Genomic DNA, 13,922 nt, shown 5'->3' with positions numbered 1-13,922 from the left:
AACCTGGCGGTGACCACGGGCCCCTATAAGGTTGAGCTTCTAAGCTCCATTTCTGTGTCCCCAAGCACTCATCCGGTCCTCCTCGGCATCACGGCTGCGTACCACCCACATTATATCTCTGTTATAAAAGGAAATCCTGGAAAGCAAAGCAAAAGCAAGGCTACGATACGTGATCCTCTCGGAAGACATTTTAAGACCCGCGAGACCAAAGAGACTTGCCACGGTGCAAGACACGACCTACTTACAAGATAAGACCACGGGCAGAAAAAAAAAAAAAAATCAGTAATGTAATGTAAAGACAGTCACGCAGCACACACAGCTCCATGGCTCTCAGTGCATATCAAGTGTATAAGGTCAATACGGTAGAAATGAAATGTCGACAACTAAACTAAGAAGAAAGAAAAGCATGGAGAAAAGAGACCCACATGCGGTGGAGAGAAAAAAATGCTAAAAAGAAGAATAATCTAGGTGCAAATTTATAAAATAAGGAAAATGATAATCAGCCCAGAACAAGCGGAATTGAAAACAAAGCACATCCAATAGGGCTCAGAATTAAAAGATTAGCACTTCATAAATGGGAGCAGCGTTATAGTCCTGCAAGAAAGAGATTTAACCACACCCGGGCCGGAAATAAAGGACAATTATTGTTTTTACAACGTCAAGCGAGACAAGTCAGTGAGCCATCATTTAAATAAGTCCACAGACCTCTCACTAAGCAGTTGTTGGATTGCTTTTGGCAAACAGGCATCATGTGCTACCAGCTCTTAAAACAACGACATGCGACAAGCAGAACAGGCAGCTCGCCAGCAGGTTGAAGCCTTTTTTGTTGTAAGTGACTGGTAAGTCCGATTGAGGGGGGCGGAGTACAGCAGACAGACTGATAGCGGGGTACTGATTAGAAACGGGAACAATATTCACTCACGGGCGATTATACGTTGCGTTGTCACAATGTATCTCCAAAAACAGATTCAAAATTCAATGCGATCTTGAAGAAAAGGTAATTCCATATATTGTTTTTAATAAACCTTTAAAGCAGGGTTTCCCCACCTCGGTCCTGGGGGGCACACTGTGACTGCAGGTTTTTGTTCCAACCAGATTCCTAATCAATGACAACACCTGATAACACTGAGCTCATTTAATTAGCTGGGATTATTTTTCTTTTATTCTAGATTCAGAAAAGCACAGCAGCGTGATTTTTACATTTATAAGACATTTAGAAATATTTCTGCCTTTGCTAGAGATTTAAATGCTTAACTCTCTTTTGTTGATTTCATCATATTTTGCCCTTTCTCTGTGCAGTTTTTCCCCTTTGCTGTATCTTATTAATGAGAATTAAAAATGGGCAGAGCAGACACGCTGGCAAACAACACTGAAAAATCAAAGGCTGCAACTACTTTAGCATCAGACCCACTAATTAGTAAATAATGGATTAATTAAACAATTAGAACACCTGGAAAAGTAGAATGAAAATCAAGATGAAAAGATTAATAAAAAAAAATACGTTATTCCTATATAACTTCTTGGTACATTCATCCATCCATCCATCCATCCATTGTCTCCCGCTTATCCGAGGTCGGGTCGCGGGGGCAGCAGCTTGAGTAGAGATGCCCAGACTTCCTCTCCCCGGCCACTTCTTCTAGCTCTTCCGGGAGAATCCCAAGGCGTTCCCAGGCCAGTCGAGAGACATAGTCCCTCCAGCGTGTCCTGGGTCTTCCCCGGGGCCTCCTCCCGGTTGGACGTGCCCGGAACACCTCACCAGGGAGGCGTCCAGGAGGCATCCTGATCAGATGCCCGAGCCACCTCATCTGACTCCTCTCGATGCGGAGGAGCAGTGGCTCTACTCTGAGCCCCTCCCGGATGACTGAGCTTCTCACCCTATCTTTAAGGGAAAGCCCAGACACCCTGCGGAGGAAACTCATTTCAGCCGCTTGTATTCGCGATCTCGTTCTTTCGGTCACTACCCATAGCTCATGACCATAGGTGAGGGTAGGAACATAGATCGACTGGTAAATTGAGAGCTAAGCCTTGTGGCTCAGCTCTCTGTTCACCACGACAGACCGATGCAGAGCCCGCATTACTGCGGATGCCGCACCGATCCGCCTGTCGATCTCACGCTCCATTCTTCCCTCACTCATGAACAAGACCCCGAGATACTTGAACTCCTCCACTTGAGGCAGGATCTCGCTCCCAACCCTGAGAGGGCACTCCACCCTTTTCCGGTTGAGGACCATGGTCTCGGATTTGGAGGTGCTGATTCTCATCCCAGCCGCTTCACACTCGGCTGCGAACCGATCCAGAGAGAGCTGAAGGTCACGGCCTGATGAAGCAAACAGGACAACATCATCTGCAAAAAGCAGTGACCCAATCCTGAGTCCACCAAACCGGACCCCCTCAACGCCCTGGCTGCGCCTAGAAATTCTGTCCATAAAAGTTATGAACAGAATCGGTGACAAAGGGCAGCCCTGGTGGAGTCCAACTCTCACTAGAAACGGGTTCGACTTACTGCCGGCAATGCGGACCAATCTCTGGCACTGATCGTACAGGGACCGAACAGCCCTTATCAGGGGGGCCGATACCCCATACTCTCGGAGTAACCCCCACAGGATTCCCTGAGGGACATGGTCGAATGCCTTTTCCAAGTCCACAAAACACATGTAGACTGGTTGGGCAAACTCCCATGCACCCTCCAGGACCCTGCTAAGGGTATAGAGCTGGTCCACTGTTCCGCGACCAGGACGAAAACCACACTGTTCCTCCTGAATCCGAGGTTCGACTATCCGACAGACCCTCCTCTCCAGGACCCCTGAATAGACTTTTCCAGGGAGGCTGAGGAGTGTGATCCCTCTGTAGTTGGAACACACCCTCTGATCCCCCTTCTTAAAGAGGGGGACCACCACCCCGGTCTGCCAATCCAGAGGCACTGTCCCTGATGTCCATGCGATGTTGCAGAGGCGTGTCAACCAAGACAGTCCTACAACATCCAGAGCCTTGAGGAACTCCGGGCGTATCTCATCCACCCCTGGGGCCCTGCCACCAAGGAGTTTTTTGACCACCTCAGTGACCTCAGTCCCAGAGATGGGGGAGCCCACCTCTGAGTCCCCAGGCTCTGCTTCCTCATTGGAAGGCATGTTAATGGGATTGAGGAGGTCTTCGAAGTACTCCCCCCACCGACCCACAACGTCCCGAGTCGAGGTCAGCAGCGCACCATCCCCACCATATACAGTGTTGACACTGCACTGCTTCCCCTTCCTGAGACGCCGGATGGTGGACCAGAATCCCCTCGAAGCCGTCCGAAAGTCGTTCTCCATGGCCTCCCCAAACTCCTCCCACGCCCGAGTTTTTGCCTCAGCAACCACCAAAGCCGCATTCCGCTTGGCCTGCCGGTACCTATCAGCTGCCTCCAGGGTCCCACAGGACAAAAGGGACCGGTAGGACTCCTTCTTCAGCTTGACAGCATCCTTCACCGCTGGTGTCCACCAACGGGTTCAGGGATTGCCGCAACGACAGGCACCGACCACCTTACGGCCACAGCTCCGGTCAGCCGCCTCAACAATAGAGGCACGGAACATGGCCCATTCGGACTCAATGTCCCCCACCTCCCTCAGGATGTGGTCGAAGTTCTGCCGGAGGTGGGAGTTGAAGCTACTTCTGACAGGGGGCTCTGTCAGACGTTCCCAGCAGACCCTCACAATACGTTTGGGCCTACCAGGCCTGACCGGCATCTTCCCCCACCATCGAAGCCAACTCACCACCAGGTGGTGATCAGTTGACAGCTCCGCCCCTCTCTTCACCCGAGTGTCCAAGACATGTGGCCGCAAGTCCGACGACACAACCACAAAGTCGATCATCGAACTGAGGCCTAGGGTGTCCTGGTGCCAAGTGCACATATGAACACCCCTATGCTTGAACATGGTGTTCGTTATGGACAATCCGTGACGAGCACAGAAGTCCAATAACAAAACACCGCTTGGGTTCAGATCAGGGGGGCCATTCCTCCCAATCACACCCTTCCAGGTCTCACTGTCATTGCCCACGTGAGCATTGAAGTCTCCCAGCAGAACGAGGGAGTCCCCAGAAGGTATGCCCTCTAGCACCCCCTCCAGGGACTCCAAAAAGGGTGGGTACTCTGAACTGCTGTTCGGTGCATACGCACAAACAACAGTTAGGACCCGTCCCCCCACCCGAAGGCGAAGGGAGGCTACCCTCTCGTCCACCGGGGTAAACCTCAATGTACAGGCTCCAAGTTGGGGGCCAATAAGTATACCCACACCTGCTCGGCGCCTCTCACCAGGGGCAACTCCAGAGTGGTAGAGAGTCCAGCCCCTCTCAAGGAGATTGGTTCCAGAGTCCAAGCTGTGCGTCGAGGTGAGTCCGACTATATCTAGCCGGAACCTCTCAACTTCGCGCACTAGCTCAGGCTCCTTCCCCTTCAGAGAGGTGACATTCCACGTCCCAAGAGCCAGTTTCTGTAGCCGAGGATCGGACCGCCAAGGTCCCCGCATTCGGCCACCACCCAACTCACACTGCACCCGACCTCCTTGGCCCCTCCCATAGGTGGTGAGCCCATGGGAAGGGGGACCCACGTTGCCTCTTCGGGCTGTGCCCGGCCGAGCCCCATGGGTGCAGGCCCGGCCACCAGGCGCTCGCCATCGAGCCCCACCTCCAGGCCTGGCTCCAGAGTGGGGCCCCGGTGACCCGCGTCCGGGCAAGGGAAAACGCCGTCCAAAATGGTTTTCCATCATAGGAGGTTTGTTTAACCGCTCTTTGTCTCATCCCTCACCTAGGACCAGTTTGCCTTGGGTGGCCCTACCAGGGGCATAAAGCCCCGGACAACAGAGCTCCTAGGATCATTGGGACACGCAAACCCCTCCACCACGATAAGGTGGCGGTTAAAGGAGAGGTCTTGGTACATTGTTATATATATATATATATCTTTTTAACCAAAGTTAGTTTTCTAATTTCTATATTGTTCCCAAAGCCCAGGAGTCCAATTAAAAACAGAAGCTGATTGGAACAAAAACCTGCAGCCACAGGGGTTCACCAGGACCGAGGCTGAGAAACACTGCTTTAAAGTAAAAAGTGCAACTAATGAAACTGAAACAATTCCAAAGAAAAAAAAAAAAAAGCTTTTAAAATTGTATATCTGATTAACCAAACAGCGGCACGGTGGCGCAGTGGGTAGCACTGCTGCCTCGCAGTTAGGAGACCCAGGTTCGCTTCCCTGCTCCTCCCTACGTGGAGTGTGCATGTTCTCCCCGTGTCTGCGTGGCTTTCTTCCGGGCGCTTCTTCCCACAGTCCAGAAACATGCAGGTAGGGTGGATTGACGATTGACGATGTGTGTGTGCGAGCCCTGCGATTGGTTAGCACCCTGCCCTGGGTTTGTTTCCTGCCTTACGCCCTGAGTTGGCTGGGATTGGCTCCAGCAGACCCCAGAGCGGGATGGATGATGGATGGATTAACCAAACACAGGGGTTGGCGAGCGAAGCCCCCTAGTGTGTGTGTGTGTGTGTGTATATATATATATATATATATATATATATATATATATATATATAAAATAATATGGTAATTGTGTACGAAACGGACGGCAGTTCCCATCCATTCTAGTGTTGGGCTCCGTGGGGGAGGCGCCCTGGTTGCTTAATTTTTGGATTTTAAATTATTAGTCTGACCTGCCCCAACCACAAATACTATTCTTAAACTTAGTGGGGGTGGAGCCTAGTTGCCTTTGGGTCCCTGATGTTAAAAACGAAAATCTGATTTGCGTCACGATAATAGAAAAGGGTACGTTTAGTACACAGACACCAGTAATATTATTAATATATTGCAATTCAATACAAAATAATAGTTAACATAAAAATTTAAATGATATTAAAGGTTTCATGTAGGCTAGCTGTAAATGAAAAAAAACCAAACATTAAGGATTTTTCATTCCAAATATATGGGGTGGAGAGCCTCCCAAATGTAGGTCCGCCACAGCCTCTTTATGTTGTTTTTCATATTTAGCTCTTACAGAATGCCTTTCAAATCTTACTGCCGTTTTGAATATAGCGCCTTTCATATGTGTACAGAAATTACAGTAATCCCTCACCTATCGCGGGGGTTACGTTCCAGAAGTAGCGACCTATATTTATTTTATTATTTATACATATTTTAAGGCTTTATAAACCCTTCCCACACTCTTATAAACCTTTCTCAATCTCTTGTTAACCTTTCCCACACTCTTATAAACACTTCCTATGCTCTTAAACACTTTCTACATTCTTAAACACCGCAGACCAACACTGCACACTGCCTGCACGCAGCGATCAGACGTCAATGTGTCTGCACTCGCTTTGTGAAGGGGGGCAGCTGAACTCACGCTGAGCAGAAATGGACTTTGTGCTGCTTCTGCCAAAATGCCTGCTTGTCGCTCTGCGCGTTCGGAAGGAGGAGGAGGAGTTGGGGGGGGGGGGGGGGGGTGTGAGGGCTGAACGCACGTTCGCTCAAACCCCCCTCCCCGGAGGCGCAGTTCGCATTGTCAAGGGGGTGGGGAGCTGAATGAACGCTAAGGGGAAGTGGACTTTGTGCTGGCTTTGTGCTGCTTGTCGCTCTGCGTGTCAATAATTTAAAAGCCTGTACATCACCAATTTTCCTGTCTCACTGTCTTGTCTTGCGTGAAGTTAAAATGTTTTATAATAGAGAGATGTTACTCATATCCTTAGCCCGACATCCACATATCATATGTGTTAACAAAGTGTGTTTTATAAGTTTACATGTGTTTAAAGAATGAGGGATGGGTATTTTAAGGCTTAAACTATAAAAATGTTTATTTATATGGTCTTTCTATATCGCGGATTTTCTCCTGTTGCTGATGGGTCTGGAACATAACTTCCGCGATAGGCGGGCGATCACTTGTATTTAAAAACCCGTGAAGTCGTGAATCCGCGAAGTAGCGAGGGATTACTGTACTGTGTTGAAAACCCTTGATTTGTCATTATTACTTATTTTGTGAATTTCAAATCTATCTTTGCCATGAACTCGTATATGGTGCCTTTATATGTAGCAACCTTTTCTTTTTATGTACTGTCTTTCATATTTAATCATCTAGCTACCGCCTTTCTGTAATACCATTCATTATCCATCCATCCATCTTTCAACCCGCTGAATCCGAACAGAGGGTCACGGGGGTCTGCTGGAGCCAATCCCAGCCAACACAGGGCACAAGGCAGGAACCAATCCCGGGCAGGGTGCCAACCCACCGCAGGACACACACACAAACACACCCACACACCAAGCACACACTAAGGCCAATTTAGGATCGCCAGTCCACCTAACCTGCATGTCTTTGGACTGTGGGAGGAAACCGGAGCGCCTGGAGGAAACCCACGCAGACACGGGGAGAACATGCAAACTCCACGCAGGGAGGACCCGGGAAGCAAACCCAGGTCCCCAGGTCTCCCAACTGCGAGACAGCAGCGCTACCCACTGCGCCACCGTGCCGCCCCATTCATTATCTGCCTTTTTATATACTAATTTTATATAGTGCAGTTTATATCTTTTATACAGTTCCTTTTATATATCAACATTTATTTTCATTTAGTGTCTTTCATAACTGTATTTATCCCTTTCCTGTTGTATCTTTGTTATGTATCAGTTTCTTATACTTTTTTTTATTTCTAAATCTTTCCTGTAATGTATTTGCTTTTAATCTGATAGCCAACGGCCCATGAGGATATTCTGATCCTCACATAATACGATTCACTGAAGAGAAGGCACGCTATCTAAATACGGGCAACGAATATGGAATTCATTTTTTTTTTTATTGGTACATAACATTTTTTATGTAACATCAATTTTCCAGACCCGCTGATCTTGAGCAGCGTCACGGGGCAGCTTGACTCTATCGCTGGACGGGGTGTTGGCACATCACCGCGCGCGCACGTGCACGCGCACACACACACATGCACACGCGCGCCAGAGCCAATTTAGCATTTTAATGTACCACGAGAGTCGGCACATCCCGCTCAGAGTCTCCAGGTTCTCTCTCTCTCTCTCTCTCTCTCTCTCTCTCTCTCTCTCTCTCTCACTCACACACACACGCACACGCACACAGATGTTTACACAGCGCCAGTTCAGAGTGGCTAGTCTGGTATCCCTTACATCCCATTATAACCAGGAGTCCGCATTTCTTTCTAGGACTTATTTAATGGTGACATGTTGAAAACAAACCCTGAACTTCAGCAAAACTTTAGAGGAGTTTATTAGAGGTACTATTCTGAATACAAAGAAAGAAAGAAACGTCAATTAATGTCGACTGGACATTTCCAATTCGAGCCAGCAGATGGCGCGGACGTGCAGCTCAGAGTTTTCTTCCGCCATTGAGTTTGGGTGAGCCGCAGGGGCACAAAGCGTTCTTGTGAACTCGCAGCGGCTGAGAAACCTGCGAAGGATCCCGAATAGCTCTCTAACTGGCGAAGAGGAGCAAGTGAAGAAGCACGACGAGCAGGCCCAGCGGCTGCAGCCTCCTGATGGTGGCGCTGTTGGCATTACACAGGTCTGTGGCGCAGCAGGTCACCCGCGTGGAGATCATCCCCATGCTGAGCTCGGAGGCCGAGCAGGTGGCAGCGCAGGCCTTCGTGATGGAGGTGGACAGGGTGAGCGACCCTGAAAGAATTAGAGAAGACAAAAAAAAATTCCCCATTTATCAAGATTTTTTAAATGAGGGTTGCAGAAAAGGCGCTATATATGCTGTTTCTCATCATCTTACTTTGAATTTTAAGGCTACTCACCCGCAATCGTATTCACCACCGTCGTCATGCAGGACGTGTCCGTCTGGCTGCAGGCTGCCGGGCTCTGACACTTACTATTGGCGCCCTGAGCGTCGCACGTGTAGCACTGCAGTGCGTTCACTGGGTGAGAGAAACACAGACAGACAGACAGACAGACAGACATCAGCGAGTGCTGGCGAGCAGATTCATCACGTGACTGACAGTAACAAACATTGGCAGGTCTCGATAATGGTGGCCACAGTGATCCTAACACACCTCAGGGACCTGCAGGTTCGGCTGATGGCAGCAATACTGGGGCTCGTTATGAGTGAACAGGCAATGTGTGTGGCTTCACAAAGAGATCAGTATTTTCATTTTGAACCCCTTCTACCCCAAGTCAGATCTGAGAGCAGCCGGAGCCAATCCCTGGAGGTTTGGACAGAAAGCAGGAAAACAGCCATGGACACAGAGCTGAAGGCGATACTGGTAGAACTGGGTAGATCGAATGAAACAATTATGGACAGGGCGCCAGTCAGTCACAAGATTTCCTCACACCAAGACATGTTTGTAGACACCATATTACATTATGGTGCCCCAGAGTTCCAAGATGCTCCACTACCATTGTGAATTCCAAGTGTAAAAGGTCAGTAAGAAATACGGTTATTGTAGGAGCAGGTAACACTTTGTGATTGGCTGGGCTCAGACATCTGCCTAACTGACAGCAGATTCGCTAGAATCCCTCCAATTGTGCCATAGCTTTATAGGGAGCACCATGTCCAGGGTTTGGGGACCCCGCACAGCAACTAGCTGGGAGTCTGAAGGTCCCACCAGGGGCGGCCTTAGGCATGTGCAAACTGTGCACCTGCACAGGGCCGCCAAGCCAATATATATTGAATATAAAACAGAAAGAGAAAACACCACAGCTGACAGCAATGTGGCCAAAAAAACATTGTGTTTCTTGTGAATTAGTACGCTGTATTTACTAAGGTCGCTAAAGTCGGAGCAGTAAGCTATATGTAGTATTATAACTTTCTGCCGTAATGAGAACATCATGGGCCGCCACTTGGTTTTCAAGTGACGGACACGCGCATATAGACGCGAAGCTAGTGCAAGTGGGCGAGTCATCTTACAAGTTAATGAGATACCGTGCATAAGATACCATATTGACATTGGCGGGCGAAGGGGCCACCTATTGTGGATGCCCCTGGTCCCACATTTCTAGTGCCAAGAAGTGAGTAGCCTGGCTGAACAGGACCCTGCATGTGCTGTGGAAAGAATTGTGAAGAGTCAGCTACAGAGAGTTTATTTAGTGACTACAGCTGGGCTTTATTAGGGCAGTGACCCGGGGAACATTTCTGGGACTTGTCACAGGTAGAACTGTCCACCATAACTGAGCTCTGGGTACCCCTGCTATCGCTGTTCATGGCTCTGTCCAATCTGACGGTCAAATCTGTGGGAAAAATACTGACCACAAGGCTAATATTCCATAGATACAAACCGAAAATAATCACGTAGGGTGGTGGAGGAGGATCACAAGCTGACACGTGCACAGATAAAACTCGGTGGCTACTGTTTATAGATGTCTTCATGGCATGGTGGCCACGACGAGAAGAGAACCCAATTCACAGTCTGTGGTCCGATTAGTCCGAGGAGCTGGCAGAAAGCAACCATTTTAGTCAGTCAAGCCAAAGGAGACATCTGCGTGGTGTGGTCCTGAGTTTGCATCTTGAGAGTCCAGTGAGGGGACACTACTCAAGAGAAGATCACCAGGGTACTCTGGCCAAACGGTGGACACGCAGGGGCTCACCAATTCAAAAGTGACAATCAAGATACTGACTGATGATCACAAACTGACCAGTCTAGGACTATGGCTTGAGTACAGACTACAGCAAAGTTTTGAACAAGCAGGTTCTCACCAGGCATAATTTGAGGATCCTGTAGTGACCTTTATGAAATAAGACCATGTGATGACCAGAAGCGGGCTACTATATACATATAGCTTTGTGTGGACTGTGTGGAGTCCTCTGGGCAAACAAGGTCTCACCAGTCACAGAATATCTGGAAGACACCATTTCATGAGGGCTAACCTACAAGTGGCCATTGGTGGGGACTACAAGCTGAGTTCCGGACATTCAGTAGCTTACCTATCTGTAGACACACAATCTGACCTCCTCTAGGCCAGCTGGTGGTTGGTCACAAACTGACCATACACACACACACACACAGACTTTATATATCTCTCTATTATATAAAACAAAACATGTGACAAGATGAGATTTTTTAGCCTGGGATGAGACGTGATCTTTTGAAGAGAGATACTTTCATGTCCCGCGAGACGAGACTTTGTGCCAAGAGATTTAACCACGTCTGGGGTCGGAAATAAAAGACAAAGAGTAGATGATAAAGTAGAACGTTGTAAAGAATTCAAAAACGTTGGTGCGATACACAAACAGAGCAGGTTAGAGATAATGAAAGTACTAAAATTCAAAAGTCTCAAAAAAGTGATAGTAAAGATCACATTAGCGCAAGCAAATGGAAATTATTACTCGGTGAAATAGCGGAACAGCAAAAAAAGAGATCGGATATATTGTTCGGATTTAAACTTTAAGTCGGAAACTTGTAAATCGTCTAATTTGTGTTGCCATCAGGGAAAAGTAGTGTTTCTTCGTAATGAAGAGGAGTATGCACGAAAAATTTGATTTGTTGTTTGGTGAAAGTGAAATCCACAAACACGAGCGGCAGAGACGCGAAAAGGCGGGTGCATAACGCAGGCCGGGGAGTTGTGTGTGTGTATGTATATATATATATATCAGTATACATACACACACACACACTATCACACACATTATATATATATATATATATATATATATATATATATATATATATATAATGTGTGTGTGTGTGTGAGAATGTGTATATTATATATATGTAATTATCATTATAATTAGCATTATCCTCTGATGAAGGCTCCTGGTAGGGGCTGAAAGCTCAGGAATAAAAACTACTTTATGATACAAGATTAATTTTTCCTCCCTTTGTGGATCTCCAGCTGCTAATATGCAAACCGTATCACAGACCTTTGTTTCCATTCACATACATACATATATATATATATATATATATATATATATATATATATATACACTGTGGTGGGTTGGCACCCTGCCCAGGATTGTTTCCTGCCTTGTGCCCTGTGTTGGCTGGGATTGGCTCCAGCAGACCCCCGTGACCCTGTGTTTGGATTCAGCGGGTTGGAAAATGGATGGATGGATATATATACACACATATATTCATGGCATTCGTAGTCTGAGTCCCGATCTGAATTTTGTAGGTGGTTACCTACCAGGTAACGCTTGTGGTTGGTCTGCCATTTGGCTAACATCCGCCACGGTGCCCTCTTTCAGGTGCGAGAAGCAGATCATAGAATGTTACATAGTTTACTGTCAAATAATGCAAAGAGTACGCGACACGTGTTTCGCCCTCATCAGGCGTACACACTCACTGCACCCCTTGTGGGGATCGAACCTCGGACGTCAGCGTTAGAGGCGAAGCCTCTTTGCACTGTGCCACGTTGTGTGCTTCTTTTATTTGACAGCGTGTATGATAACTATCCAAATAATCAGATTGCGACCTTCACCCTGTCAAGTAAGTGAAACAACCACCGTGGTGCAATGTCAGAGGCTTCACCTCATGCGCGGACGTCGGGAGGTTCGATCCCTGTACGGGGAAGCAACGGTGTGTACACCTGATGAGCACCAATTAGGACAAAACACATGTTTTGTACTCTTTGTATTATTCGGCAGATACTGTATCACATATGTGTGATCTGCTTCTCGTAACTGAGAGGACGTGGCGGATGTCTGTCAACTGACTAACCAACCACAAGCATTACCTGCTAGGTAATCACCTGATAATCAGATTGCGATTCAGACCTATATATATATATTATACACACACATATACATCTTATATACAGTATGTATGTGTGTGAATATATATTATATATATATACACACACACACACACACACTGTATATATGACTCGATTCTATATATGCTGGAGCTTTCCAACCCCATTCTATCGAGGTTATAGACATAATTTAGTAGTGAGACCACAGCATGACCATTCTTTAAGATGAATGATGACCATAAGCCATCCAGTTTGAAGATGCGTCTCCTTGTCAGGCTGCCAGGTGACCACTGAACAGATAAAAGACTTACTTCACACACTCCAAGTATCCTGCTAGCACACCCGCCCGCCTGTAGATGCTTTTCAGTATAACACAGATGGTGGGTGCAGTTAAGCTCCTAGACAGACTCAGCCTTGGAACCCCCCAGCCCTTTCTGTTCTTAGTCTCCCTGGGTCGTGGTCATCAAATTGCCCTTCCTTAGCTACCAATGAAATCAAACTTAAGAATCAAGTGTGAGCCCTGATCACTAGGCGGCACATCTTATTGGCATTACAGAAGATCCGTCCTTACCTTTGACAGCAGAGACAAGCAGCAGCAGCAGCACACCGAGCTGGGTCTGCATGACTATGTCGGAGTCAAGCACAGTGGTAATGACCGCCTGCTGGCTCAGTCACCCTTATTTAAGCTCAAAGCAGGGGCTCGGGTCAGCAAGTGCATGATTGTCTTAGGAGGGGCGTCCCTCAACACACATGACAAACAAAGGCTTGGCAGGCTCCACTCAACTGACAGGCTTGTTCTCCACTGGCTGACTAATGGGTGACTTGTGTTTCTGACTGCTCCTTAGCCTCTGATCTCTGGCAACCACAGACTGACCACCCTGTGAATGGCGGTTCAGACCCTAGCCTCAGATCACTGGGGTAGAGACTAACCACTCCAAGGACACTGTTCCTTTCTGTTTAATCCATAGAAACAGTAGCTTGTCTATCCAGAGCTGAAGCGACCAGTGGGTCAAATAGTCAGGTGGCCATGTTCTTCGGGGGCCACAGAAATGCTGAAGACATGTCAGCTCCAGCTAGATCAGTCTCAGACCACAGGCTGAGATACCAAGGCTCCACAATCATTCAATATTGAGATCATGGGCATATAAGGCTCCACTATGTGGCATTGATGGGCACACATGGAAGTCCATGTTGAGACTGATGACTCTTCAAAGAAGTGGAGTTAATGGTCCATATTGAGAAACAGCAGCCCCACACT

The 13,922-nt window shown here is 47.7% G+C and overlaps 1 protein-coding gene across 1 annotated transcript; it reads right to left on the bottom strand.

Annotated features, from left to right (window-relative positions):
* Positions 1-8,447: 8,447 nt before the first annotated feature.
* On the bottom strand, positions 8,448-13,324 carry LOC114652464 (prostate stem cell antigen-like). The gene is made up of 3 exons (XM_028802845.2): positions 13,236-13,324; positions 8,773-8,892; positions 8,448-8,647 (listed from the first exon to the last, which is right to left on the bottom strand). The coding sequence occupies exons 1-3, from the start codon at positions 13,285-13,287 to the stop codon at positions 8,448-8,450; spliced, it is 372 nt and encodes a 123-aa protein (XP_028658678.1). The 5' UTR covers positions 13,288-13,324.
* Positions 13,325-13,922: the final 598 nt, after the last annotated feature.

This window comes from Erpetoichthys calabaricus, chromosome 5 (genome assembly GCF_900747795.2).
Source record: "Erpetoichthys calabaricus chromosome 5, fErpCal1.3, whole genome shotgun sequence".
NCBI classification, from domain to species: Eukaryota; Metazoa; Chordata; class Cladistia; order Polypteriformes; family Polypteridae; genus Erpetoichthys; species Erpetoichthys calabaricus.
This window is presented reverse-complemented; position numbering and strand designations above follow the sequence as displayed.

Bases quoted from the DNA above. Each gene is read 5' to 3' on its own strand.
- LOC114652464 (XM_028802845.2), bottom strand. From the start codon at position 13,287: ATGCAGACCCAGCTCGGTGTGCTGCTGCTGCTGCTTGTCTCTGCTGTC. The intron at 8,893-13,235 runs GTAAGGACGGAT...TCTCTCACCCAG, and splicing joins GCTTGTCTCTGCTGTCAAAG to TGAACGCACTGCAGTGCTAC. The intron at 8,648-8,772 runs GTGAGTAGCCTT...TAATTCTTTCAG, and splicing joins GGTGGTGAATACGATTGCGG to GGTCGCTCACCCTGTCCACC.